Genomic DNA, 26,445 nt, shown 5'->3' with positions numbered 1-26,445 from the left:
TTCCTAAATGGTGGTATCCAGGCCAATAGGATTATTTGTTTTTTTGATGAGAATATTAAAGAGCTGGTCATTTGCCTATTTGGTCTCAGATCTAATCCCCTGATTTTCTCCTGTTCTATATTGCACGGCATTGACCATTGTAGACTACATTTCCCCAATTCTGTGAATATTAGCTTCTAATTAAGGATCTGCCAATAGGAGGGCAGGAGAGAAGAAACCACAGAGTATTTCTCCCACTCTCTCTGCTTTGGAAGCATCCCAGGAACAGAGTTCTTTCTTCTCTGGTCTGGATTCATCAGATACCCTCTCCCTCCACATCCCCACTGGGCTTCCCTGGTCCTTGGCTCAGTAACACCACCTCCTCTCCCTGCCCTTCCGCCCTACAGGTGGTAGTCACTTCCTGTTGGACCTGGCTTGCCCTTTTCAACTCTTGCAACATTTTTATAACCAGTTTCTTTGATCTGATTAAATACTGGCATAGGCTTTGTTTATCTGGACTTGGACTGACACAGTCCATGAGGGAGGGCAGAATCAAAGCTCTAGCTCCTGTCTCCTGACTCAGGAGACACTGACAGTGTCTTTCCATCACCCTTCTCTAACTGGAAGAGAGAGTCAGAGGAAACAGACCAGCTTGTGGCCAACCAGGAGGGCAATGCACTCATCTAAGCTGCACATTATTTTACAGGAGTGTAAAAAAAATTGTTCCACATATATGACCAATTTCCTAGAGAAATTATCTTGTATCCAGTAGCACCTTCCTTTCGTATGAATACAGTATCCTGTCATTTAGGACTCTGAATCTTCCTCACCCGTACCACCACTCCTCCATGAGTTCTTCTGAAATAGGCAGTAGGCAAGTCATACAAAACCCAAGTGACTTTGGGGAGATCCAACAGAGCAGGAGAAGCGACCTGAATAAGAACCAGGGCTGGGAGCGGGGTAGGACTCCATCTGAAGAGGTCAGCAACGCCAAAGAGAAGATGGGAAGGCTTTATCCTAGGAGCAAAGCAGGAGTCACGGGATCCAGTGGGGTCTGAGACGGGTCAGAGGTTTGGCAACTCCCCCAGGTCCTAAGGCTGCTACATGGCAGTGAGGGGAGGAGAAGCCGTGAGGAACCCGGTTGGAGTTGGAACTAACACATGGCCCAGCCAGTCCAGGGCAGCCAGACAGCATTTTCTGGTCTATGTCCTGCCATGGGCTTATGAGACAGAAATAAAAGCACAGTCGGCATCTGTCATAAAAGACCTTTAATGGTCTCCTACTTATGGTTCTTTTGTTCATTTGTCCTGTTAAGAGTTGATAAACTGTAATAACTTATCTGACATAATAAGGAATGCCACAGGTACAACAGATAAACCTGGAAGGTGGCCCAGGAATAAGGGTATCACGAAAGAATCACTTAACAGAAGGACCACAGACCTGGAGACCAGTTCTCAGTCACTTGTCACTGCCCACACCCCGGCTGAGCGCCGGCTCCCACTGGGAAGGAAGAGGCAGCCCCCTCCCCCAGCAACTGTGGCTAGACCCCAACACTGAGCAGAAATGCTCCAGAAAGATTGTCATCCTACACGGATCCCAAGTGTTCTTGGATCTGCAGAGCAGGCCATGATGCATCCTGAGTTGGTGAGTCCCTCTTCATACCCACCTCTCCCATGACCCTTGCGGCAATCCCTTTGAGGCAGGCAAAGCCTGGCACTATCTCCACCTTACACAAGGGGGAACTGAGGTCAGGACCCCAAGGGCATACTTGGACTGAACACAGAATAGCACTTGGCACTCTTTCTCCCGTGCCACGTGGCTTGCTGAGTCCTAAGTCTAACATTTTCACCTGGAATTCCCTGGGTGGGGGCCAGGCAGGATTCTGTGCCAAGAGTTGGTCCAGGTGTCCCCAAAGTGCCCACCTCTTAGTCAGCCCTGGTGAGGGACCTGGGCAGAGGGGCAGGCCAGCAAGAAGAGAATTTGGGGGATTGCAGATGGGGGGACCAGCCTCTCTTCAGGGACCCGCCTGTAGCCCACAGACTCAGTTGATTACAAATGTGGGAACAGAATCCTATTAGAATTGCTTCAGGGAGATTTGCTGCTTAAAAGGTATCTGGAGGAATCCTGCCTTCATAGGAGGGACTTTGGTCATAAAGTCCCCCCTCAGCATTTCTTTTTTGAAATCTGGATTTCCCTCCACCTGGCTGTATATTAAAGAGGAACCCAACTCTATTTTCTCTTCCTATCACACTGCTCCTCTATCATCTCATGGGCCCGGATCAGGAAAGTCAGGTGTCACACTGGGGCACAGACACAAGTCCTGGGGAAGGGCTGGGCCTCTTTGCTTCATTCACGGCCCCCCACATTGCCTGGGCCATTATCAGGGACAAGACCCATCCTCACAGCACCAGGCCCCCGCCCAAGTCAAACCCAGGCCAGAGCTTTAGTGGGGGTGAGCTACAAAACCATCAAATGTTTGCATGTTTACATGTGTGTACATGTATATGTATGTGTGTGTGAATAAGCAAATGTTTGGGCCTGGGTCTGTGATGCAAGTTCCAATACGAAGATACTTTGTATTGGAATGCTGGGGCCATTCCAGCATGAAAAGCAAGAATAGAACCTGTGCTTGCTGGTCTAGGATCAAACCTCAGAATGGTGGTTTGAAGTTTTTTTTCAAGAGAAGTTTAAAGGTGAAACCTTGATAGGCAAGACAGATAAAAGAAGAGTTGTTCTGGTGGAAGTAGGAATGAGGGGGTGAGGAGGGCTGGAGACAGAGCCTTTGCCTCCACCTCCATCTTCCCACCTTAGCAGCCCCTGACAAAGCTCTGTGGAATACAGTTTCCACAGCACTTGGTTAGATAACAAGCGCTTCAGAGTCTGTGGATCATGAGTCCCGGGGACCTGTGCTTTGACTTCCCTTTTGGGGTGAAGAGTTGGAAGAGAGTGATGGGTGGTGGAGGGGGAGAATGTTCCCCCTTCAATGGGCCTCTCTCTGGAGCCACTGTGCAGTGAATCTGCAGAGGAGTGGTAAAGGTGGGGATCCTGCTCCACAGTTAGGCCATTTCAGTCCTGGAAGGAGGACAAAAGTGGTGGAGCTGCCTGGGCGAGAACAAATTGCCAGTCCCAAGGCAGGCTTACACACAAGGGTGGGGAGAGTCTGTTTTGGTCCATGTTGACTTTAAAAACATCAGAACGAGTATAGGCCTATGTCCAAGGGACCCTAGGAGAGTTCAAGACTGGGGCCTAATGCCTTCCTCCAGGATGGGTGGAGGATGCCCAGCCCCCAGTCACTGGCAGGAGGGAAGCTGCCTCTGTGGGCTGCTGAAACCACCAGGGATGAGTCAGCTGGGACTCAGATCTCAGAGTTAAGAGGCCTGGGCTTTCCTTGAGCCCAAATCCCTCCCATGTGTCACCAAGAAATGAAAATTGGCAGCTCTGGTTGATCCTGGAGGGGGACTGACACTTTGAAGGGGCAGGCAATTTCTATTCCACCTCACCCTTGGGGTTCTCCAGCAGGGAAGTGGGGGGGGGGGCATTCAGCCACGCTAGGTCTGGGGACTGGAAGCTCTTCCGAACCTGGGATCAGATCCAAGCCTTCCTGGCCTCTGACACCAAGATGCACCCGGCCCCCGAATCACTGACACTATCCATGTCTCTCTGTCTTGGTTGCTGGGACCACGGCCTGGGGGGCAGGCATTCCGGAACAGTGTCTGAATTTCCTACTCAGCTAGGTCATCAAAGCCAAACTGGCCTCCTCTCATTCTGGTTGACCTCTGCCTAGGTGAGACGGGAGCAGGAGATGGAGGAGGTGGGTGGGAGGGCTCCACTGGCAGCACCCTTCTTGTGTGACCCTGGGCTGCTCCCCCGCAGTGGCAGGGCCATGGCCTGAACAGCCATTTGCAAATTACAGAGCTGACTCTCATCTCCTTTGGGCCTCACAAGTCCCTTGAGTTGGGAAAGAAATGACTGTCCCATTTTACAGTTAGAGAAACCACACCCAGGAGGTTGAATGAGACATTCAAGGCTCCTTGGCTGGGTGGCGACAGCCAGTGGGGAGAGGCATCGTGGACTTCTGGGCCAGGGTACTCTTCACTGCACCATGTGGGACCAGCTTGTCAGTAACTCCCCCAGCTGAACCAAGACCCAAGCGAGCTCACCTTGCCGGTCTGGGCTCTGAGGAGGCCGGTGGAGTCCAGCCAAAGAACTCAGTCCTTACCTTCCCAAGGACTGCACTCCCCTCTTGGTTGGGAAGGTGAGGAAGTCCAGCTGGCTCTCTGCCTGTAGACGTCCACCCAGGCCATGCTCTTCCTTCCTGCCCAGACTGCTATCTACATGCCACCCACTGCAAAGTCTCAGCGTGGAGAGACGTGGTCAGCGCAGCCACAGATGTGTGGACAGAGACAGCCAAGGCTGTGGGCTGGTGCCTGGAGCCCAGTGGGGCTCCCCATCCCGTTTCACTCCAGTGGTTCACCAGGACCAGGCTGACTCCAGATGGAGAGGGGCCCTGCAGAGAAGGGGCTGCAGGAAGGGGTGGGGTCTGGAGCCAACCAGAGGCTTGGAAAGATTATCTGGGCCCTTCTCAGAAAGAAGGCTGAGTATTCACTGCTGCTGTGCATGGCTGTGCGGGAGGGCACTCAGCCCAGGGACGTGTGGGTCTAAACGCCAGCCTGTGACCACTTGGGAAGCTGTGCATGCCTAAGTGGGTTGAATCCACCTGGAAGAGGCACCATTTCTAACTCACATCAAGGCACTGTATGGGCTAGCAGCAACCATGGAGCCCTGAATGCAATGGCCCCTCATTACTTCCCCTGTAACTCTCCCTTGACCGCTTTCTGAGGACAGGGGCTGGGACTGACCCAACTCTGTGTCTCCAGCGCTTAGCACCAAGTGGAGAAGTTGTCAGCCAAGCCTGGTTAAGCCAAATGAACCTGACCACTGCTCTTCTCTAGTCCTGGGCCCAAAGAGGAAACAAAAGGTTAAACAGGCCCATGATGCTTCTTGTAGCTGGGAAAATTTCAGTTCAGCGCTGTGATAAACCCAAAATGGTCAGTGTGATTTTGAAGTGGAAGGAGGTCAAGAAACCAGCCTGACAAAGCTTTTGTGTGACTGCATTAGGGACATGGAGAGAGGTCTATTTGTAGGTAAGTGATCACCCCAAATCCTAAAGGGTCTTATACCAGCCCCAAAGGTTCCAGAAGACGACCCTGAAGAGTATATGCTTGCCATAACTTGTTCCAACAATTCATTAACTCTCCAGCTGCCCAATGAGGTACAAACTGTCCAGCAAGCTCTGGGAGGGACTGGATGCAGTTGGGACCCTAGAATTGACTGGGGAAGGACGATTGTCCCAAGCTGACTTGTCTCTGACATGGAGTGGGGGTCCCTGGAGTGAGATTCAGTAGGGAAGGGCTGGGGTGCAGTGCCAGGCCTATGAACTGGGTAATTTCACCAGGGAAAATGGTTGCAAAGTCCATCCCAGGAGGGGCTGGACGGAAGAGCTGAGATCCAACTTGTATAATAAAACTTGGCCATCTCCCTTTTCACAACTATGGGGCAGGGATAGAAAGGAGCAAGAGACTCCCTTGCCCTGCTAATCAATACATTTGCTTGGGTATGAGGTAAACTTCAGGACATCCAAAGAGGGTGTGAAGTAGGGCAGTGCCTATCACAAGCTCTCTTCCTCTCCCCCTGCCACGCCTCAGCAAATACAAGCAAATACAAATACCTTCTGTAATACTTGGTCCCTAGGGCCAAGCAGCTCATGCTCACTACAGCCACAGCTTGACATCAGGCAACTGCCCATCCCGCCCCAGCCCAGGGACCCTAGAAGGGCCCTTCTGAGGCCTGGAGTGGGTGTGGAGTGGTGGAGCTAGGTGCCCTCCGTTGCCCCACCACCCCTGGGGTTCAGTGAATCCTCCTTGATGGCAGACAGATCAGCTCCACCCACCAGACCAGAAACCCTAATGTTCACAAATTCTTGGAGGAAGAGCTGGGAAGGCCCTTTGTGATCATCTGGTCAAACCCCTTGGTTTTCTAGGTGAAGTACTGAGGCCCAGAGACAGAAAGGAACTTTCCCAAAGTCACACAGCAAAGAGCATCAAAGGTCAGAGAAAAACAGAGAACTTTTAACACTTTCTGCCTCATCGTCTGCCTGCCCTGTTGCCCTGGAAGTGTGCCCCATGTCCTAATCACACCAACATCAGCCCATGGGTACTGCACACCCATGACACTAGGAGCCGCTGTGTGTGTGTGTTGGGGGGAGGGGGGTGTTTCCCATGAAAACAAAGGAGTTCCCCTTCCTTTTAGGTGAAGACAACTCAGTGGACCTTTCTAGGGAAGGACCCGCTTTGACTGTGGGCACAGTGGTCACAGGGGCTCTCTTCCAGTCCTGCCCTGGAGACCTGCAAGGGCAGGAAGACATTGGTGGCATCAGTCATTCTGGCCCTTCAGCCTTGCTTCCCACCAGTTCGCTGATCCCTCTTAAGGAAGGGAGCTGGGCAGACTCTCATCTTCTCACCCCGCCCCCATCTCAGTGTCACCCTTCAGGACACCTCCTCGAGACCTTGGTGCCTTCTGAAGACCCCTCCCTTCTATCTCGCTCTGTGCGTATCTGTGGATGAGACAAGGCAGCTAGGATATTACATCCTGACGATACTGAAATAGACTTGGGCTACTTCACATGACTTGCCTTAGACTAGGTAACTGCTGGTAAGAAAGTCAGCCCAACTGCTTTGCTCCATTCCTGGGGGTCTACAAGCCTTCACCAAGGTCACTGTCAGTCACAGAGGGACAGGGGCAGGGATGAGGGAGGAAGAAGACAGGTGTTTGGTGGGTCCGAACTTCGAGCAGAACTGTGTGGAAAATCTATCCATGAATCTGTCCCCTCCCAGCCAGAGGAGGGTGGCCTTCAAAGCGGTCATGTTTTAGCTGCCAGAACTGTATTAATCACCTGGGACAGTGGCCACATCCTCTCACGTGTCTTGAGCCCCCATACCCACCCCGCCAAACCCTTGTGGCCCATCTTCCCCTTTCTGCTCCCCATCCCGAGTCAAATTTCAAGGCCAGAGCTGTGCTGGCCTGTCTGGGAGTCAACAGGAAAAGAGGGGGGATGGAGAAGTGATGCAGTGAGAGGGTGAGGGTGGTGCCTGTGGCCCTGTTGGCATGGTGATGGGGGCCAATCCTGAGGCCAGGGGTTCGCCACCGTGACCTGGAAGACCGCTGAGGCCCCCTGGTAGAAACTGGAAGAACAAAGGGGAGGGGGAGCCAGGACAGGAAGAAGACGAACAAGCATCCTAGTGCATGAGAGTGGTCCTAGAGCTGCCCAGAGGGAGGGCGGCCCCAGTCTATCTGTCGTTGAGCCGTGGAGAGCCGGTACCATCCTCTTCTTCCTCCTTGTCATCCTTCATGCCTTTTAGTCTCTGCCGGGCAAAGTCCTCAAACACAATGTCGTCATCGCTGGTAGGAAAGACAAGGAAAACAGGCATGTTTGCAGGGCAGGGAGAGGAGGCTTATCCAGAGGGGTCAGAGAGCCTGCACAGCCCAGCGGGACCCAGAGGCCGGCCTCTGGGACTGGTCTTGCATAGAAAGGCCTGCCAGGCCAGCACATCTGGATGCCCATCAATGACAGTGGGACCAGCCAGTTGTGGAAATATCAGGGGGAGGCATGAGTTTGCTAAAGGCTGGAAATCGACCCAGCTCTCGAGAAGCTGGGGTTCAGGCACACATCAACTTGTGGGTTGGGGCGGGGAGTGAGGCAGGGTTAGGGCCAGAGGAGGAACTTATTTCCACAAAGAGGCCAGGCCGACAGCAGTTTCACAGCATATTCTGAGTCCCCCAAGAACAGGCCCAGGAAACCCCATCCACCCACCCAAAGAACTACCCTCAGGAAGCATTCCTGTTTTCTGAGAAAACCCCAAAGGCCCTTTCTCCAGGGAAAGGTCAGCTCACATTCTACCCTGAGGGATCTTGGATACACAGGGTCTATGGGGGCTGGGGTGGGGGCTAGGCAAAGCCAAATGGGGGTGTAGAGCAGAAAAAATGTGAGTGGAGAAAGAGGGTGCCTGAGTGGGATTTCAGGGCTAAGGGCTGCCTCTAAGAGCAGCGAGCTCCCTTCTACTAATAAAACATGTCCACATGGGCCCACTCTCCAGGCCCCAGCCCCACAGAATTCAGCCAACTGCCCGGGGTATCCTCCATGGGGTGACTTAAGACCCCACACATCTCCTGGAGGACAAAGGAAGCATAGATTTGGAGGTGGAGCGAGAAAGCTGCTTGGCCCTGGAGGTGGTTAATGATGTCTGCCCAGGTCCTCCCCTCTGGCCACTGTCCCGTGAGGCGACAGCCTTTGACCACAGGGTCATCCATACTGGTCCTCACGAGTCAGAAACAAGAAGATCCCCAGAACCTTCCCCGCCCCACAGCCTGATTCCACTGGCTAGACACCAGCCAAGCCGGAGGGTCCCAGTCCAGGGCCACAAACCAGCCCTGTGACAGCCGAGCAGGTGCTGTGGATGGACGGACGGACTGACGGACTGACGGACGTGCAAGGACGAGGGAGGAAGACAGACCCCACCAAGGCAGGAGGAAGAGGAACAGGCACCGAGGGTCCTTCAAGTCACATGCAGGCAAGCGGGTTGCTGAGGAGGCGAGCAGAGGCGGCTCTCAGCAGACGGGTTAGACCAGCTGCTCCTCGGGGTTAATTAGCATAAATGCAAATAACCAGGTAGCCCCGCCCACCGCCCAAGGCCCGCCCCGCCCATGTCTGCAGGCAGGATTCTGCTTACTTGGTGTCAAGTTCTATGAGATTGGTATCTACTGGCGTCTCGTGCTCTGGAACTAAACACAGGGCAGATGACCGCCCACGGGTTACTGGTGAGTGGGCGAGAGGGCAAGTGGGCACAGGTCCTCACCCCGGGACAACTAAGCTAAGGCAGGGCAGGGAAAAGGAGAAAGCGGAAGTGAGGAAGCCAGGGCTGGTCCCTGGTCTCGGAAACACCTCAAATCACCCTAAATGCAGGGAGGAGGGTCCAGGGAGAGCCAAGGAGCGCCAGGGAGCAGCACCAGGGGAACAAAAATCCTTGGACCCTGCTCTTTCTGGCATGTCTCCAATACAACTTAGATTCATTTGTTACATGCCTGACTCACTAACTCTGATATAACTATTTATTCACATTTTCACATCTCTGAAATTGCGGTATGTTTTACAGTCATGGGCATTTCATAGTTTATATGGGGACATTTTTCTTTCTTTGGAGTACGTGCTACAATGTCTCTTTTGACTGAAACAGTCGTAGGTTTAATGAAATATGACCAGTTTGGTATCACTTGGAAATATCACCGGGATGGTGTGGCCAGATATCATCCTATCCATGCAGACCCTTCGGTCTGCATGGCAAGGACTCCTGGCATGCCCTACCCACCACGCTCACCACCCCCAGCCCAGAGAGAACAGAGCCAGCCCTTTCTGTCTACCGGGGAGTCAGATGCAAATAGGAGTGTGGGCCTCACAAAAGATCCTGTGACTGGGGAAGAGGGGTGACCCTGGGCTGAAGACTGACTCAGTGAGAGGTGGGGTGACAGGGAAACCCTATCCCAGAAACCCACAGATTCTGCTTACCTTCCCGATGTGGGGGTTCCTCTTTGGGCTTGGGGTGCATTAGGGTGAAAGGCAGTTCCACGGCCACATCGCTGAAAGAGACCCAGAGAGGTTGAGCCTTGAGCCCAATCCCAGACTCAGTGCCAGACTCAATGCCCCATCAGTCTGAGGACTGGGAAAGGTTTTGTGATCAGAGGAGGTAGCTCTGGACCAAGAAGCAGGAAATCTGGCCCCAAGCCCCAGTCCCACCTCTCTCTGAGCATCAGCCTTTCTGGGAGCTGAACTGGGAGACCTCTTCTTCTGGCTCCTGAGAGAATGGAAACTTCCCCTTTCCTGAGAAGGCGCCCTGAGCTCCCGTGAACTGGGAGGTGGCACGGGGCAGTGAGCATGCATCTGGCTTGCCGGGTGGCTCCAGAGGTGCCCCGAGATCCTGCAGGCCTCCAATGGTCACAGCCCAGCCTCCCCTGCCAACGCCCTTCCCAACTTCTTGACTGAAACTCCTCCCACCCTCACTCTCCTATCTCTCAACATCTCCAGGGGGCTCCTATGAAAGTGCCCAGGTGGCCCGAGCCCTCTGCAATCTAGATGATGCACTGCTGAGGCCAGTTTATTCAAATTCAGGCTGGATGGGACCCAGGCCCCAACTGTCTCCACAGAGTTGTCTACACTGTGCTTGGAGCCTTGAAGCCCTATGGGGGTAGAAGGATGGGAGAGGTGGTGCTACCGGCCAGTGCTTCTGACCAGGCTTCTCTGCCCTTGGCCCTGATTGACAGAGTAATAACAAGAACAGACGCTGACAGGGTGCTGACTCTACACCAAGCAGTACTCTAGAGTCACTCTTTTTAACCTTCACAACAACTCTACTATTATACCCAATGTACAGATTGGGAAATTGAGACCAAGGAGAAAACATATCTTGTCCAAGGCTCTACAGCTATTAAAAGAAAGTGACAGGCTGAGGATTCTGACTCCCTAATTCACACCCTGAACCCTGTGTGATAACATCTCAGAATTGAGAAGGTGATTCCACCCACCCTCTCTCTCCCCACTCTGGACAAAAGCAGCCTGGAAAGTTCCTCTGCTCTGCAAGGGAGTGTCACCCTACCAGGCCTTGTCAACCGTGAGCGCCTCCAGGCACATCACCTTACTGACTTTGCTGCCAGGGCCCGGCTGAGGGGAGGATGGGGCAGGGGATGAGGTGGTCAGGGGAACCAACTATGCAACCAGGAAGGGATGTTCCCCTAGCCCCTCTATGCACTGAGGAGCAGTTTACATCTTTAAGTCTCACTGAGCTCACCTAGAAAACAGCGCGAACTCTACTCACCTTCTAGAACCACTTCCAGGAGGTAATGTAGGTTAAAGGCTTAGCTAAACTGTGAGGCTCGTGCCTGCCAGAATCATGACTTCCCCTCAACAGGGACATGGAGGTTTCATAAAGCTATTGAAACAATGTGGCTTTTTTGTTTGACTTTTGGTTTTGTTTTTTGCTTTTATTTTTTATTTTTTGCATCCAAAGAGGACAGCGTCTTCAGTTCACTTGGGAAAGTGAGCTATCTGAATGAAAGCCGGTGGAAGATTGAGACTGCCATCCGGAATAGGGATGGAAGAATGTGGATCTTAACCTTCCTTCCACCAGGTGACAAGCAATCATGGCCAGGGAGTGTCTCTGATTCCTCTCTGGGACCTCAGTCTCCCTCATAAGGCTGGGCTCAAGTCTGGGTTCAAGAACTCCTTACTGAATTAGACTGAATCAAGTTGAACTGAATTAATTTCACTTCTAACGAACTAACATTTCTTGGGATGAGTAATATTAGCTTCCTGAGACAGGAGGAAGCAAAGTCATTGGTTTGGGGGCACATGAATTTGTGGAAAATGCACGTGGATCCAGCTGGTTCCAAGGAGTCTTGTCTACAGAAGCAGAGCTCCTCAGGACTTCTTAGCAACACTCAGCTAGCAGTTAGTTCTCATTCATGTAGAAGGGTTTGAAAGCCACGAAGCCTGAGTTTATCCAAAACATCCTGTAAAACAGACTGATTGGGGGCCACTCCCCAGATCACTGAAGCCCACTTTGCTGTCTGCAAAGGTCCTTGTCACTTGGGTGGGATGGAAGAGCAGGACAAGGTTTGAAAGGAGAAACTGCACCTCCCCAGCCCCTCTGGAGACAGTCCTAGTCCCCACACATGCCTGAGCCTGGCAATCAAAAAAATGAGTGCTAAGAGTCCTTCCTACCCAGGGCCCATGGCTCTGGAAGGTCAGGACAATGGTCTCTGGGCCCTTCAGGAAGGTGGGTTGATCAGGTTGAAGGGAGGGGGTTTACCTGGATGCAAGATCTCCCAACAGGCTGGGTGGGTCAGAGGAGGCGGAAGAAGTGGTCAGGAGAGAGTTCAGAGAGGAAGAAAACAGAAAGCATGTTCATTCACCACACTTTGGGGTAGATTAGACCCAGGGACACACTCCACCCACCCCCGGTATAACTGCTCATCAGGGATATACAGAAGTGGTGTGAGCCCTGCCAGGGGAACTGAAACCAGGCCTGGTTCAGCCAAACTCCCTGCGAGGGCAGCCCCAGGGTCCTCATCTGTAAAGGAGACACACAAGTTCAGCCCTGTGCTGCCGGCCCTGGGGAAGCTGGGACTATCCAATGGCAGAAGGATGTACTTTAGGATGCCCTGAGGATGCCTCAAGAAGGAGCCTGAGGCACAAGACCCACAGGATCTTGCAAAAGTCAGAGGACACAGGATTTGAGATCTGTGATTCTGAGATGTCCTGTAATACATGGCCAGTATTATACACCACCACTGCAGGAGGCATTATTCTAAAAATAAAGGAGACTTGATTTCTAATGCTATTAGCTTTCCAATCTTTTCAAAGAAATTTATGAATTAAAAAAAAAATCCCTTTGACAAATTAGAAATCCTAATCCTAAATGTGTAACAACCTGTTGGCTCAGTATATGGGAAAAAGTGCGAGTTCTTTCTGGGCTTCCACCCGATTCTGCTCTGGGTCAGGGAATATGTTTGGTTTACCGTCATTACCCCCGCAACCAGCCCGTAACCTGAGATTAGAGATTTCAGGAAATGTGTGGGGAACTGTTTTGGCCTCTGTTTCCCCATCTGTAAAATGGGACAGTCAGAGCACCCCCAATCCAGCTCTAGGATTCTGAGGTCCTTGAGTCACTTCCCCAGCAAATCAGCCTGAGCATAAGTGGGGGTGTGGTGGGTGCTGTGCCCTGAGATGTGATGAGGGGCACAGCACCCCTTGGAAACCCCACGGCAGAGACTCTTAGGAAGTTCCCACCACCTCCCATGTGCCCAGACCAGGGGGAGGGAAGAGGAGGAGGAGGTAAAAGAGAAGGAAGAAGAAAAGGGGGGAGGGGAGAAAGAGTGGAGGAAAAGAGAGGGGCTGAAAGCCTCTGAAGCAGGAGAGGGAAAAGGGTGGAGGAGAAGGAAGAGGAGGAATAAGACAAGACCCAGCAAGTAGGCAGAAGGGGGCACAGGGTGTGGCCGTCAGGGACCTTCCCGCCCACCCTTTGGGGTCTGGGCTGGGCTGGGCTGAAGCACTCACCCGCCACGAGACACCACCAGCTTCACCTTCACTTTGTAGGAAACAATGATGCCCAGGATCTCCCGGTTGGCTCCTTCCCTCAACCTGCAAGGCGACATAGGGAAGCCGGTTCATGGGTCTTATGAGACACGGCAGGATGGGGTGCGCCAGGGCAGCGCCATAGGTCCCTCTCCTGACCACTCAGCCACCAGGTGCAGGCGGAGACCAGTGTGTGAGAAAGGCGAGGTCTGCCCTTGGGGAGCAAGAACTCAGAGCGCTGGGCTCCAAGTCTGGCTGTGCTGCCCTGGGAACCACCTCCGTCCCTCCCAGAGCATGAGTCCCAGCAAGGAGGTGAGGGCAGTGGGCAGGGGAAGGGAGGGGCGCCTGAACAGGGAAAGACCCTGCAGGAGGTGGTGTGTTCACTAGGTGTTGAAGGCAAGAAGGATTTGAGTCAGGGAAGAAAAGGGAAGTGGGTAGCACATGCAAGGGCAGGTGAGAGTGTTTGGGCTAGAATCGTGGGCAGAGGTGCTGCAGAGGTGGGTCAGCCCCCAGGAAGGGCCAGACCTCAGCAGGCAGGACAAGAGGGGTCCTCATACCCGCTGGTTTCCATTAGAGCTGACCTCAGAGAGGTCACCACAGAGAGTCAGTGGTGATCTTGGGGTAAGATCCCTGGGATCCCTACCTTCTGGGACACCTCCACATGTAGTTTAGCCTAGCTGACCACCCTCATCTCTCTGGACTCCCAGACCCCGTCCTCATTCATCCTCTCCTCCCAGGACCCTTCCAGAAGCCCCTCCCTCCCTCCCTTCCTTCTTTCCATCCTTCCTTCCAGCCTTGCTCTGCCTCAGGGACGCACTCTATCCAATCAAAGACACGACGAGGTCAGGAGCTGCTGCCTCCTGCACGAAGCCTCTCCATGTCACCGTCCCCTGGGCAAGGCACTGACTAAGGGAACCTGGTGGAGTGGCTCCTCTTGTTCTCCGGGCACCCCTGGAGAGGGGTGGGATTGGGCGACAGCTTCCCTGGCAGTTCAAGCTCATGAGGACGGGCCCTGGACCATGGTCGGGAAGAGGGCAGCCTGCGCCTGTGCTGGCCCTGCTGGGACCAAGGTGGGTGTGGACCCATCTGGGGGAGGATGGTAAGAAATCTGCCTCCAATGCAGGGAACCCAGGTTCAATCCCTGGGTCAGAAAGAGCCCCTGGAGGAGAGCCCGGCAACCCACTCTGGGTGTTCTTGCCTGGAAAATCCCATGGACAGAGGAGCCGGGCAGGCTGCAGTTCATGGGGTCACAAAGAGTCAGACACGACTGAGTGACTAACACACAGTGGGGAGCCCGGGACCAGGGAGGGGGGTCCTCACAGGGTGCTGGAGGCCAGGTTTGTGTCCTCGTGTTTGAGCTTCCCGTCCAGGGCGAGGCCCCGCTTCTCTCGATTGTTGGCCAGGAAGGGGGTCAGCGTGTAGACCTTGCAGAACGTAGAGCTGGGTGCCACTGTGTCACTGGAAAGAAGGGGGACTGGTGTGGAGATGCCCCCAGAGCCAACCCCAGCCTCACCCCCAGCCTACCCAGGACACAGATCCCAGCCCTGCTCTAAGCCTCCCTCCCCTGTGAAGGGCCCACCTCGAGGCCCAGCTCTGGCAGGGAGACCACTACCACCCAAAAGGGGACAGCTCGGCTCCACATGCAAACAACAGTGACTCGGGTGATCCAACAACTTCATTCATGGATTCTAAGCAGCTTCAAGTTTTTAAAAATTCATTTTACTGTTTGGCCCTGTGCTGTCTGACTAGCATAATTTTTTTTAGTGGAGAAAGTGTGGCCTGTTTTTCCTCTAACGTATTACTGTGAAAAAATTTCAAACACACAGGAAAACTGAAAGAATTGTACAGTGAGCACTCACCTCCTAAGTTCTACAATGAAGATTCTTATCTCTATCCATCGTGTGTAAGGTGTTTGGATTGTTCAGTTTTTACCTACTTTTGCTCCACCCCCCAGCCCCTTTTCAACATTAAGAGAGCTGGGGTTCAGCAAGCCTTGGAGCCCCAGCTCTGCCACTGGCCAGCCCTGTGAGGTTGAGCAAGTCACATCTCTCTGCCCCCATTTCCTTCTTCACACACTGGGGGCAGCGGCAGCCCCAATTCAGAAGGCTCCAGGTAATCTAGGTTTCCACAGCCCCACTCCTCGCAGATTCACTAGCTCTTATTTTGTCACTCTAGTTTTAGTGGGTCTTTTCCCTGACTGGAGCATGTATTTCCTTGTAGCTAAATCAAGTGGCTGGGTGGTTTTTTAAAAAGCTATTCAGGGCCATCTACGTTGAGCAGCAAGCAAGTCTAAGGCCAGGCCCTCTGCCAGGTGGAGAAGAGTTTACTGGACCTGTAACTTCTCTTTTCCCAGCTGATTCCACCCATCCAAGGCTGGGCTTGTGCTCACTTACTCAGCCTCTTCCATGGCCACGGGGCACTTGTATTGGGCTGTGTTGAAAAGACAGATGTCTGCATATTGGCGCACTGCAGAGAAAGAGGGAAAAGAGGTGGGTGAGTCCAGGGGTCCCAGGCTCCCTGTGTTGGGATGTTCAGCCCCAGGCAACAGTCAGAGGCCACCTGGAGTTTCTGCAGGAGATGGACCCATTCTCCACCCAAAGGGCAGCCTGAACAGGCCCACTTCCTTCCACAACCAAAAATCTCCTCCTCAAGGACAGCTCTGTCAAGGGAACTTAGAAGGGTCTTCAACAGTAAACTCATTACCTGGCCAGTAAACAGCCTGTGTTACCAGCCTCAAAAGCCTTACCCTTCTGCTTAGAGCAGGCCTTAGTCTTCCCTTCAGGCTAGAAGTTATTTACAAGGCTGTGAGCAAAGGGAGCACCTCTGGCTGCCCCCAACCCCTGGGAGGAGTCCCCTTGCCCACCCCCTGCACTGGCCCTCTGCCTGGGTACCCGAGATCTTGATCTTCTTCACTGTCTTGTTGGTGTTGTTGGTGACATGGACATTGACGCTGATGGGTTCTCCGTGGTAGTAGATCTGGGAGGTGAAAGAAGTGGGGTGGGGGGGATTCCAAAGCTTTAGATGAAGGGGAGGGAGACAAGGCCCCACACACATCTCCCGGGGATTCCCCAGGCCTTGACCACTCTGACATTGGCCCCAGGCTCATCAGCCACTTCCCACTGATGCTAAGCCACCAGGCATGTTAGACTCAAGTTCCTCTGTGGACCTTGAAAGAGAATTTAATTAGAAGGTAATGATTCTGGGCTCTGGGCTTCCCTCAGTAAAGACAGTAAAGAATCCACCTGCGATGTGGGAGACCTGGGTTGGGAAGATCCCCTGGAGGAGGGCATGGAAACCCACTCCAGTATTCTTGCCTGGAGAATCCCCACGGACAGAGGAGCCTGGGGTGCTACAGTCCACCGGGTCGCAAAGAGTAGGACACGTCTGAGTGACTAAGCGCCGCACAATCCTGGGCTCCGGTCCTGGGCTGGCCACCAAAAGTAATAACAGTAATACTAACAATAATAAAGATGAGAGCGGCATGGCCTTGGACACGTTATCTAAGCCTCGGTTTCACCCGCTGTCCATTGGAGGGGCTGGAGTAAGTGATACATCAAGTCCCTGCCAGCTCTGACTGCCTGGAATTCAGACCTGGGAGGATCTGGAAGAAGCAGGAGAGAGGTGGGGAGGGGCTGACCCACTCCGTGAGGGAACTGGTTCTGAAACCTCACTGAAGAGCCTCGATTTGTATCTTGGCCCAAGCACTTGCCTTCACTGTGTCCCCGAGAGGGAGAGGGGGTGCTCACACTTCAAAGGGGGATGGGGATGCAGGGAGACAGCCAGGACCCAGGACTCTTCAGAAGGCACACTGACTTCTGAAGTCAGCCACATCCTTCAGGCTCATGCCCCACTCTCTCACCCCTTCAGTCCCCAGAGGCACCTCCAAATCTCCCAAGGAGGTCTCAGCTTCCCTGAGCCATGTGGTCCTCGGGCTGGAGGCAGAAGCTCCCACCCGAGGAGTCAGAGGCTGTGAGAGAGCTGGGATCTGAGGCTCCAGCCCTGGGAGGGCAGCCACACCCATGCCAAGCCCCAGCCTCCTACCTCCTTGTCCAGGGAGGCCTCCAGATGCAAGGGCTTGTCCGACATGAGGAACTGCCTGGTGGTCTCGGCTGTGGGCTGGGGGCCAGGCCTCTCTGGGGCATACTGGACCTTCCGGATGACCAGGCGCACAGAATTCCTAGTGGACACGGGCAGAGCAAACGATGACCAGAGTCCCCCGCCTCCATCCCCTTCCCTTGCGACCCTCACATCCTTCTCTTGCTCAAGAGACTGCCATGGTTCCCATCTCCTTGGACTCCAGTCCAAACTGCAGAGGTTGGCATAGGGCCCTGTTACCATCTGGTCCCACTCCACCCTCCTCCATCCTGGGAGTCCTGAGCCTTCTCTAGGTCCTCCTCTCATGCTTGATGGTCCCTCTAGTCCTATTTCTGAAGTTTGGCATATCCCGGGTCCCAACTTATAACACTCTCTTCCAGCTTCTGCCCTCACTTGCTTCCTTCTGCAAGGCTCAGCCAAACACCTGTTCTTTCAGCAAACTCCCTAGATCCACCCACTCTGATCTTTTCCTGGTCTGAACTCCCACCACATCAGAGGCCAAACCATCCCATGACAGTACTGTATGTGGACCTGTGTTTTGGGAGCCAGCAAGATGCTTCCCTGGTAGCTCAGTTGGTAAAGAATCCACCTGCAATGCAGGAGACCTGGGTTCGATCCCTGGGTCAGGAAGATCCCCTGGAGAAGGAAATGGCAATCCACTCCAGTATTCCTGCCTGGAAAATTCCAGGGACAGAGGAGCCTGGTGGGCTACAGTCCATGGGGTCACAAAGACTCAGACATGACTTAGCAACTAAACCACCACCACCAGGATGCTAAGAAAGGGACCATGTTTCACTTTCTGATTCCCTTATGTCGCTAATGGTGTAAGCCTTTTAAGGCAGGGGTTCCCAACCTCCTGTATCTAATGCCTGATGATCAAAGGAGGAGCTTATGTAATAATAATGGGAAAACAGTGCATAATAAATGCAATGCATTTGAATCATCCCTAAACCAACCCCCACCCAGCCACCGACCTTGGTCCACAGAAAAATTGTCTTCCATGAGACCAGTTCCTGACTCCAGAAAGGTTGGGGACTCCTGCTTTAAGGACAGAAGTTTTTGTCTAAATTGTTCACTGCTGTATTCTCAATATCTAAGACAGTGCTGGCTGCCATATAATAAATACCTACTAAATAGCTATTAAATAAAAATACACACAGGGGACAAAGGCCCCAGGAAGATTCAAGGGCGTGGAGAGGTGATGGAATTCAGTGACGGGGGCGTGGATTCCGTTAGGGGGAGAGAAGCCATTACAGAGCATAAAGACTCGGTGAGAGGATGGACACTCAGGAGACGAGGTGGGGCTCAATGAACATGGTAGGCTCAGGGAGGAAACAGGGCCAGGAAGATTTGGTGAGGGGGTGGGGACTCAGTCAGGTGGTGTCCCAGCATTCCCACTTCTCAAATAAGCCACCTCCATTTCCTACAGCTGGATAACCAAGGTTGAAGTCCCAGCTCTTGGACTTCCCTAAGCAGTCCAGTGGCTAAGACTTTGCCTTCCAATGCAGGAGGTGTAGGTTTCATGCCTAGTTGGGGAGCTAAGATCCTACATGTCTCAGGGTCAAAAAAACAAAACATAAAACACAGGCAATATTGTAACAAATTCAATAAAGTCTTTAGAGATGATCTACATAAAAAAGAAATCATTTTTTAAAGCCCTAATTCTCCCCATACTAATGATATGACCTTGAGTAAATTAACCTCTATGCCTCAGTCTCCTCATCTGTAAAATGGTGATGATAGCAGGACCAACTTCTTAGGGTTGCTGTGAGGATTAAATTAGTTTGTACATGTCCATCACTTTGAACTGTGTCTGGTGCCTAATAAGCTGGTAAGTGTGAGTTGTTCTATCTTTATTAGCAAATTCTGGTGTGGACTTAAAATGTCAAATTGGTAATAGGTTGAGAGTGCTGGCTCTCAGTGTTGCCTCCCCTTCCTTGCTCTAGGTAGGCTACTTACCACAACCTACACCCCCTTCCTTTCTCCTGGTCGCCAGTCTTAAGAAGAAATGGAGAACAGAGAAGCAAGGGACAAGGGTCCCCATCTCCCTGCACAGTTAAGTTGCCCGAGCTAGAGATGTGCAATGCATCATATGACCACCAGGTGGCAAACTCAGCCCACTCCCTAAGAGGATGCTGCGTCCTCTGGAAGCCTGCAGCAGGACGCAGAGTTGGGGACCCTGGCCAGCCTTGCCAGGAGGCAAAGCAAAGCCCGACCCCAGGAGGGGCAGGTATGAGAGCAGGGTTGGGCAGTTCACCCTATAAATCAGGGCCAGCTATTTCTGGCTGCTAGCCTGGGCTGTCCGTCTGCCCAGGGCTGTGTCTCTCCAGGAAAATGCTTCCCCTCTCTGAGACAAGGTGGACCTCCTCTGCCTGCCCTGGGTGGGTTCACTTTCTCCCCTTCCCTGCCCTGTTCAGAAGCCTCTACTGACACCCCCTACCCCACCCCCACAACCTCCTGCTGATGACCTCCCAGAAGAACTGGGAAATGGGGGTCCAAGCTGGCCGGGAAACATCTTGCTCACTGTTTAAAACAATCTGAATTTCAGGTTTTATTCCAAAACAAAATTAAAGGACATGCAGTCTGGAGAGGAAGAGATTAGAGGCAGGGTGATAAGGGAAGCGGGTACAGTGATGCAAAGGAAAAAGTGCTGAGGCCTGAGTCAGGATAACGGAGCCACCTCCCCCAGGAAGCCCTCCCCACCTGCCAGCCTTCCCCGTGCCCTTGGAGTTTCCAGGGCTGGAATGCGAGGCCCCTCCTCTCCCACTTCCAGGCATTGTTCCTTCTGTCTTCCTCTGACTGAACCGTGCGTGCCAGTCCTGTCTCCCTCCCTCTGCCAGCAGGCAGCCCGCACCCGGGCGGATAGAAGCTGGGCCCTCCTCACCGCTTGTGGATCTTCTCTTCCAGGTTCTCTGCACAGAAGGCTTTCACTTCATAGTCCACACCGCAGGCCTGCGGGGAGGGGTCGCGGACCTCAGAGGAGAGGGCCGGCTCCCCTGAGCACGGCCTGCCCACCCTCTCGTTGGATCGAAAATCAGTTGCCCTGCCCCGACCCCCTCGGCTGACTAGGAGCCCTGCACTCAGCCTGTGCGGAGCTGCCTCCCTCACCTGACCCTCCCACAGAGCTGCTCGCTGACCAGCTCCGCTCCAGAGCCCTGCCTGTCTGGGGGGGCACTGTCCCCATCAAGGCAGTTGCCCAGAAATAACAACAAGCCCTTCAGCAGCCCTATTTAGGACCCCCTACCACCACCGCCACACAGACTCTGCACTGGGCACCCCTTCGGCATCCCGCCCCACCCTCTGGACCAAATGAGGCACATCCCACCACATCCATTTCACAGATGAGGAAACAGGCTCCGAGCTCCGAGGCCTGGAACACCCGTGGGGTCACCTATGTCCGAGCCTCAGTTTCCGCACCTGTGAGACAGTGATGACTGCACCTCCACAGGGGGTTTGTGAGACTTGATGGTCTTCCAGAGGACATTCGGCAGCCAACACCGAGGCCAGTGAGGGTGACTCGGGAGAGGCCCTGGGCACATAACTCAGTGTAGGGGGTGAGGGTGATGCCATATGTGCCACCCTGTCTGACAAGACTGCTTATCTGAGGTGGGACCAGCCTGGCTTACACACAAGGAGGCTGCTACAGGGAGAATTCCAGCACCCTCCAGAGAGAGAGAGAGTCGGGGACCCAGGGACACAGTGTCCCGAGCCCAAAGAGATGCTCCCTCGGGGGTGACCCACCTTCCCTGTGTCTTCAGGTCCCGGCTGCAACGTCACAGAGCATGGAAGGTTCGGAGGGATCTGTTAAGAGGACAGAGAGACCTGTCATATTCACCACTGACCTCTCCATATCTCCAAAAGCCTCACACACATTCATCAGACCAGGGCCCCTAAGGACTGACCATGTCCCTTCCATCAGACTAGGCAATTCACAGGACAGACCATGTTTACCCCATCAGAACATGCTAAGCTATGCCTCATGTTAGACTAGAAGCCACTGCAATAAAGCCAAGGATTTCAGTGCATCCCAGCCCCCACAAAACAAGAGCTAAAAAGGTCTTTCTATGACTCGCACTGTGGTAGGTAGAATAATGGCCCCCTGAAGATGTTCACATTCTAATCTCCAAAACCTGTGATAATATTACCTAAAAGGGCAAAAGGGTCTTACAGTGTAATTTGGTGAAGGATCCTAAAATGGGGAGATTACCCTGGATTAGCCAGGTGGGCCCACCGTAATCACAGAAAGCAGGGAGCAGAAAAGTCAGCATCACAGTGATGGGATTCGGGGAAGACTGGACCGGCCATTGCTGGCTTTGAAGATGGAAAAGGGCTAGGCCAGGGGCCAAAGAATGTGAGCAGTTTCCAGCAGCAGGAAAAGGCAAGGAAGCAGTTTCTCTCCCAGAGCTCCAGAGAGAATGCAGCCCTGCTGACACTTGATTTTAGCCCATGAGAGCTGTTTTTTACTTCCGACCTTCAGAACTATAAAATAACACATTTGTGTTCTAATTGGCAGGTTTAATTACCACTGGGTTTGCAATGGTTCGTTACAGCAGCCATAATATGTCTATAACAGAGAGGACAGCTCCTTATCCTCTCTCCTTCTCTGACTCTCACGGTCAGGGGATTTCACTGAATCACAGAATCAGAGTCTGAGAAACAGGAGATCTGAAAATCCAGAATCATGGCGTGGAAAGGCAGCCGAGCAGGGAAATCCACTACTTGTCATTCTTGTCTGGGAGTTGGGTTGAAGCAGGGTTAGTGGGCAGCCAATCTGAAGGAGGAGACAGCCTTGCAGTGACCCGGGAGCCAGAAAGGACTCCTTCTTTCTCTGCAGCACCCCCCTCGACCCCTCCTTCTCCCACCAATGACCTGGACTTGGGAGGGTCCAGGTAGCAGTGCAGAGGTAAGGGAGACACCTCTGGCCGAAGCCAGAGAAGAAGAGGCCAGTCCCTGCCCTTCCACGCTGGGGAAGCTGCGTGGCCCGGAGCTGCTGCCCCAGATGCCCCCATGTGCCTGCCCAGAGGGCTTGCTAGAGGTGATGCCCTGGGGACGGCTGACCTCAAAGGTGAAAGGGTAGGCATGCTCGCCCAGCTTCTTGATGAGGCGCTCCTGCAGCCGTGTCAGGGGCTTCTTGTCCTCGGGGGCCGGTGGGAAAGACTGCACGTTGGCCACAAACAGGTCCTTGCGAAAGGTCAGGCCCAGGACATCCAGGTCCTCCCGGCCGTAGCGGAAGGCGCAGGTCAGCGTCACATAGACTGTGGGAGCAAGGGGGTGCTGAGGAGGGGCCAGGAAGGGAAGCAAACATGCCCCCACCCAGAGTGCCAGCTGCAGCCCGGGAACCGGCGCCCCTGCCGGTCTCGGAGGCGCGCGCCTGTCCCAGGGCTCCTACGGGGAGGGCGGTGCTGCCCCTGGGACAGGGGTGTTAGGTGCCTGGGCCCGGGAGGTGGGGGCTGACCGCTGGATGGGTTCGGTCCTTCTCCACCCCCACTGCAGTCCAGGGCGTGTGTGCAGAGGGCCTGACAGGGTCGATGGGGGCCGGGCAGGAGCACGCTGGAGAAGAGTAGAGGGTGGGCAAACAAGTGCTAGGTGATGTCTGGAAGGCCCAGTTGTCTTGTTCCACCCAACCCCCACCTCCTGTCTTCCTGCTGACCTTAGACAATCCCTTGACTGCATCAGGAATAAGTCTTCTCTTCTGTATAATAAGACCCTAACTCCTGCTCCGTGTGCATCCCCCGACCTTGCAACAGTCGAGATGGGTGGATGTAAAAGGGCTCAGACATGAAAAGGGTCTCCCAAAGTGGGTACAGGCAGGGCTGCCCCAGGATGCCAGAGCACCTGCTCTGATGGTGACTGGAGCCGTCACGGGAAGAACCGTGGGGAGGGGCAGGGCTGGGCTTGTTGCCTCTCTTGTTGCCAATGTTCTGCCAGAGAATCAGAAAGGCCCCAATCTGCAGGTCAGGCTGGGGGCAGGGGCCACAGCTCACCTCTCCTCTCCTTGAGATACTCCGGATCCACAAGAACCACTCCATCTGGAGGAAGGACAGAGAGTGAGCAGACATGACCTCAAACTTCTGAGCCCCAAACACCAGGCTAAATTCAAACCCAGCCATTTGTCTGTTCACAAGCATCGTGAGGGCTTCCCTGGTGACACAGTGGTGAAGAGTCTGCCTGCCAATGCAGGAGACACGGGTTAGATCCCTGATCCGGGAAGATCCCACTGCAGAGCTACTAAGCCCGTGCGCCACAGTCGCCAAGCTGGTAATCTAGAGCCTGGGAGACGCAACTACGGAGCCCTCGCACTGGACATACGAGAGCCCGAGCGCCCTAGAGCCTAGGCTCCACAACAAAAAAACCACCACAATGAGAAGTCCAAGCATTGCAACTGGAGAGTGGCCCCTGCTCCCTGCAGCTGAGAAAAGGCCAAACAGCAACGAAGACTCAGCACAGCCACAACTAAATAAAATTATTATAAACAAAACAAAAGCATCATGAGAGAAATGGGAAGGCCAGCAGCTGGTGAATGTTACCACCATGCCCCCTCCACCCACTGAACCAGGCTGGCCTGACAAATCCAGATCATAACTATAGGCAGGTTATTTAACTTCTCTTTCTTCATCTGTTAGTCAGAATAATAAGATGGGTTCAAAACCCCAATATCAGGTATACTGTGGAATTCAGAAGCTTTGAATTATAGAAAGGCCATGTGGTCCCTCTTACATATCGTCTCTAATGCCATCTGCCAGCTCTGGGGCAGCACCCCTTGTCTAGCCCATTAAAACCTCTGCAGGGAAACTATTTCCACCAAGAGGCTAACTAAGGCATCAGTCGCTTCCCACCAGTTCAGGCCAGGTCTGCCACTAGATGAATTCTGTGTCAAATTCATTAACAATTTGGGTCTCTCAGAGCTTCTGGATTCGGGATTTGCAGACCTATAGTACCCACCTCATAGGGCTCCCGTGAGGGCTAAATGAATTAATATATTTAAAGTATTACCCGGTACCTGGCACATGTGATCACGGAGAATGTCCCAAGGCCTGACCTTGGGAGTACAGAGTCCAGTTGAAGACAAAGGATGCTCTCTCTGCCCAGAACCCCAGGAAGCCAGGCTTGGGGGTCACACTCTTGCCTGGCATCCCCAGTCTAACCCACAGCCGTCTCCACCCCACACTGACCCCCACAGCTGGCCGCTCAGGGAACCTCAGAGGCCACATTAGAAAGTGAGTGCCCAAAGGGCTCCCAGTCCTCTCCCCATGCTGGGCAGGTCCAAGGGATCAGGGGAGTGCCCACCATGTGCCCACAGCCCACCACGCATCTTCCCTTCTTTGACTATGGGGCTTCCTCTGGGCCTGGGCACCAGGGATGGAGTGTAAACTCAGTAGAGAGGGCATCCCAGCAAGGATACTTCCCAAGCCAGGGGTGTCAGGAAGGCTCCCAGGGGTGAGGAAGCTTGAGGCAGGTCTTAAAGGCAAGTGAAGGTAGTCAATTTGATGACCAGGGGACAGCCCAAGGTCGGCAGTGGGAAGAGTGTAACTCTGGGGCTTGGGAGAGCAGATCCTGGAGGTTGCTGGAGGACGGAGAGACGGGCTGTTTTCTGTTTGTTTGTTTTTGCTTTTCAGCTGTGCAACATGTGGGATCTTAGTTCCTTGACCAGGGATGGAACCCACACCGTCTGCATTGGAAGGGCAGAGTCTTCTTAACCACTGAACCAATTGGGAAGTCCCCAAGCCTGCTGACCTTAAATGTCCTGTCTATGAGGCCAGGGGGCTCAGACTTGCCCCTGAGTTTGCAGGGGAACCAGGACGACAGTGAAGCATCGGGGAGACATAATCAGTTCAATGATGTAAGGGAGAAGTTTTTCTCACTGCGGGTCATTTGATCAACTTGGTATGACGCCCCAGCACTCTCTGGGATCTACAGGGCCTAGCACAGGGCCTGGCATGAAGTAGGTGCTCTGTGAACACTGGTTGAATGGTTTTCAGGGTGCCTATGTGTGCTAGGGGAGCCAGATCCCCCCTGCCCTTCTCCCCAGACCCCATGATGCCCAGCCCCCGTGACCCCACTGCTATTCTTAAAGGCTAAAGGGTGTGAACAGCCCCGGCCTCAGACAGCCCATAGGAAACTTTGCCTTGGCCACAAGTAAGCAGGCCACAAGTGAACACAGGGATGTTTGTTCCCCACCTCCAAGTTCATGGGGGAGATGGAAATGGCAGAGAGGCTGGTGAGCTTCAGAGAACACCCAACAGGCTGGGAGGAAAAGTAGGGCTATCTGGCCCCAGGCCAGGAAGGGAAGGGCTCACAGTAGAGCTGGACTCTGCAGCCCACAGCCTGCACAGCGACCCCAGGGGCCCGCCAGGCCTCGTGCCCCAAGATCACAAAGACCTTCCCCCCAGCGAGCTGACACCTGGCACTCTGCTCCATCTGCTCCCACCTGGGCTCTGGAATCACACCTCTGTCCTGCTCTCTTGACCCCAGGACAGCCCCCATGCCACATTCTCTGTGAATTTTCCCCCCAAGCAACACATCCCACTTTCTTCATCTGGACTTAGCCTCCTGCAGTTCTCTTGGCCCATCCTCCCAACCTGTCACCTTCTTTGGTCTCACCCGGGTTTGTTCATGTCCCTCTTCAATCATTTAACCTCTCTGGGTCTCACTGTCCACATCTGTAAAATAGGGTTAATCCTGAGCCTCCCTCCCTCAAACAAGTTGTAGGAAGAGATGACGAGATCGAGGTTCTTTAAGGAGAGTTACAGTTCTTAGAATCCTAACTGGAGGTGATTTTGCCCCCCAAAGGGATATCCGGCAATGTCTAAAAACATTTCTGATTGCCATACTGGGATGGGGGGACTCCCAGTGTCTAACAGGTAAAGGCCAGGAATGCTGCCAATCATCCTTCAACACATGGGATGGCCCTGCCAGCAACGAATGATCCAATCCAAAACCTCAAGAGTGTTGAGGTTGAGAGAAGCCCTGAAGTGGAAAAAGTCCTTGGAAGGTGCTTTCAGCCACAGCCCAGCCTCCTGGTCAGTGAAGAGAGCCTCCATTTCACAAGCCGTTAGATTTTCTTTCCACCTCCTACCCTTTGCCATCAGCAGGGAGCAGAACAAAGTATCTGTGGAGCCAGACTGCCCAGGTTTGAATCCAGGTTCCTCAATCTGCTAGCTCTGTGACCTGGAGGAAGTCACTTAACCCTC

General features: G+C 53.5%; 1 protein-coding gene across 3 annotated transcripts in view; it reads right to left on the bottom strand.

The window, feature by feature from the left end:
* Positions 1 to 1,230: 1,230 nt before the first annotated feature.
* ARRB1 (arrestin beta 1) overlaps positions 1,231 to 26,445 on the bottom strand; it is a 78,772-nt gene continuing 53,557 nt past the window's right edge. For 2 of the 3 annotated variants that reach the window (XM_065943930.1, XM_065943931.1), the window contains exons 4-16: positions 23,239 to 23,283; positions 22,313 to 22,509; positions 20,996 to 21,055; positions 20,139 to 20,206; positions 17,201 to 17,336; positions 16,051 to 16,135; positions 15,553 to 15,625; positions 14,480 to 14,617; positions 13,142 to 13,225; positions 11,895 to 11,918; positions 9,599 to 9,669; positions 8,766 to 8,817; positions 1,231 to 7,437 (exon numbers count right to left, since the gene is read on the bottom strand). In XM_065943930.1, the coding sequence (XP_065800002.1) occupies positions 7,326 to 7,437; positions 8,766 to 8,817; positions 9,599 to 9,669; positions 11,895 to 11,918; positions 13,142 to 13,225; positions 14,480 to 14,617; positions 15,553 to 15,625; positions 16,051 to 16,135; positions 17,201 to 17,336; positions 20,139 to 20,206; positions 20,996 to 21,055; positions 22,313 to 22,509; positions 23,239 to 23,283 (1,145 nt within the window). In that variant the 3' untranslated portion in view covers positions 1,231 to 7,325. The remainder of the gene's footprint in view (positions 7,438 to 8,765; positions 8,818 to 9,598; positions 9,670 to 11,894; positions 11,919 to 13,141; positions 13,226 to 14,479; positions 14,618 to 15,552; positions 15,626 to 16,050; positions 16,136 to 17,200; positions 17,337 to 20,138; positions 20,207 to 20,995; positions 21,056 to 22,312; positions 22,510 to 23,238; positions 23,284 to 26,445) is intronic. The other variant, XM_065943932.1, reaches the window with a different exon arrangement.

The sequence above is a fragment of the Muntiacus reevesi genome, chromosome 9, assembly GCF_963930625.1.
Source record: "Muntiacus reevesi chromosome 9, mMunRee1.1, whole genome shotgun sequence".
Lineage (NCBI taxonomy): Eukaryota > Metazoa > Chordata > Mammalia > Artiodactyla > Cervidae > Muntiacus > Muntiacus reevesi.
This window is presented reverse-complemented; position numbering and strand designations above follow the sequence as displayed.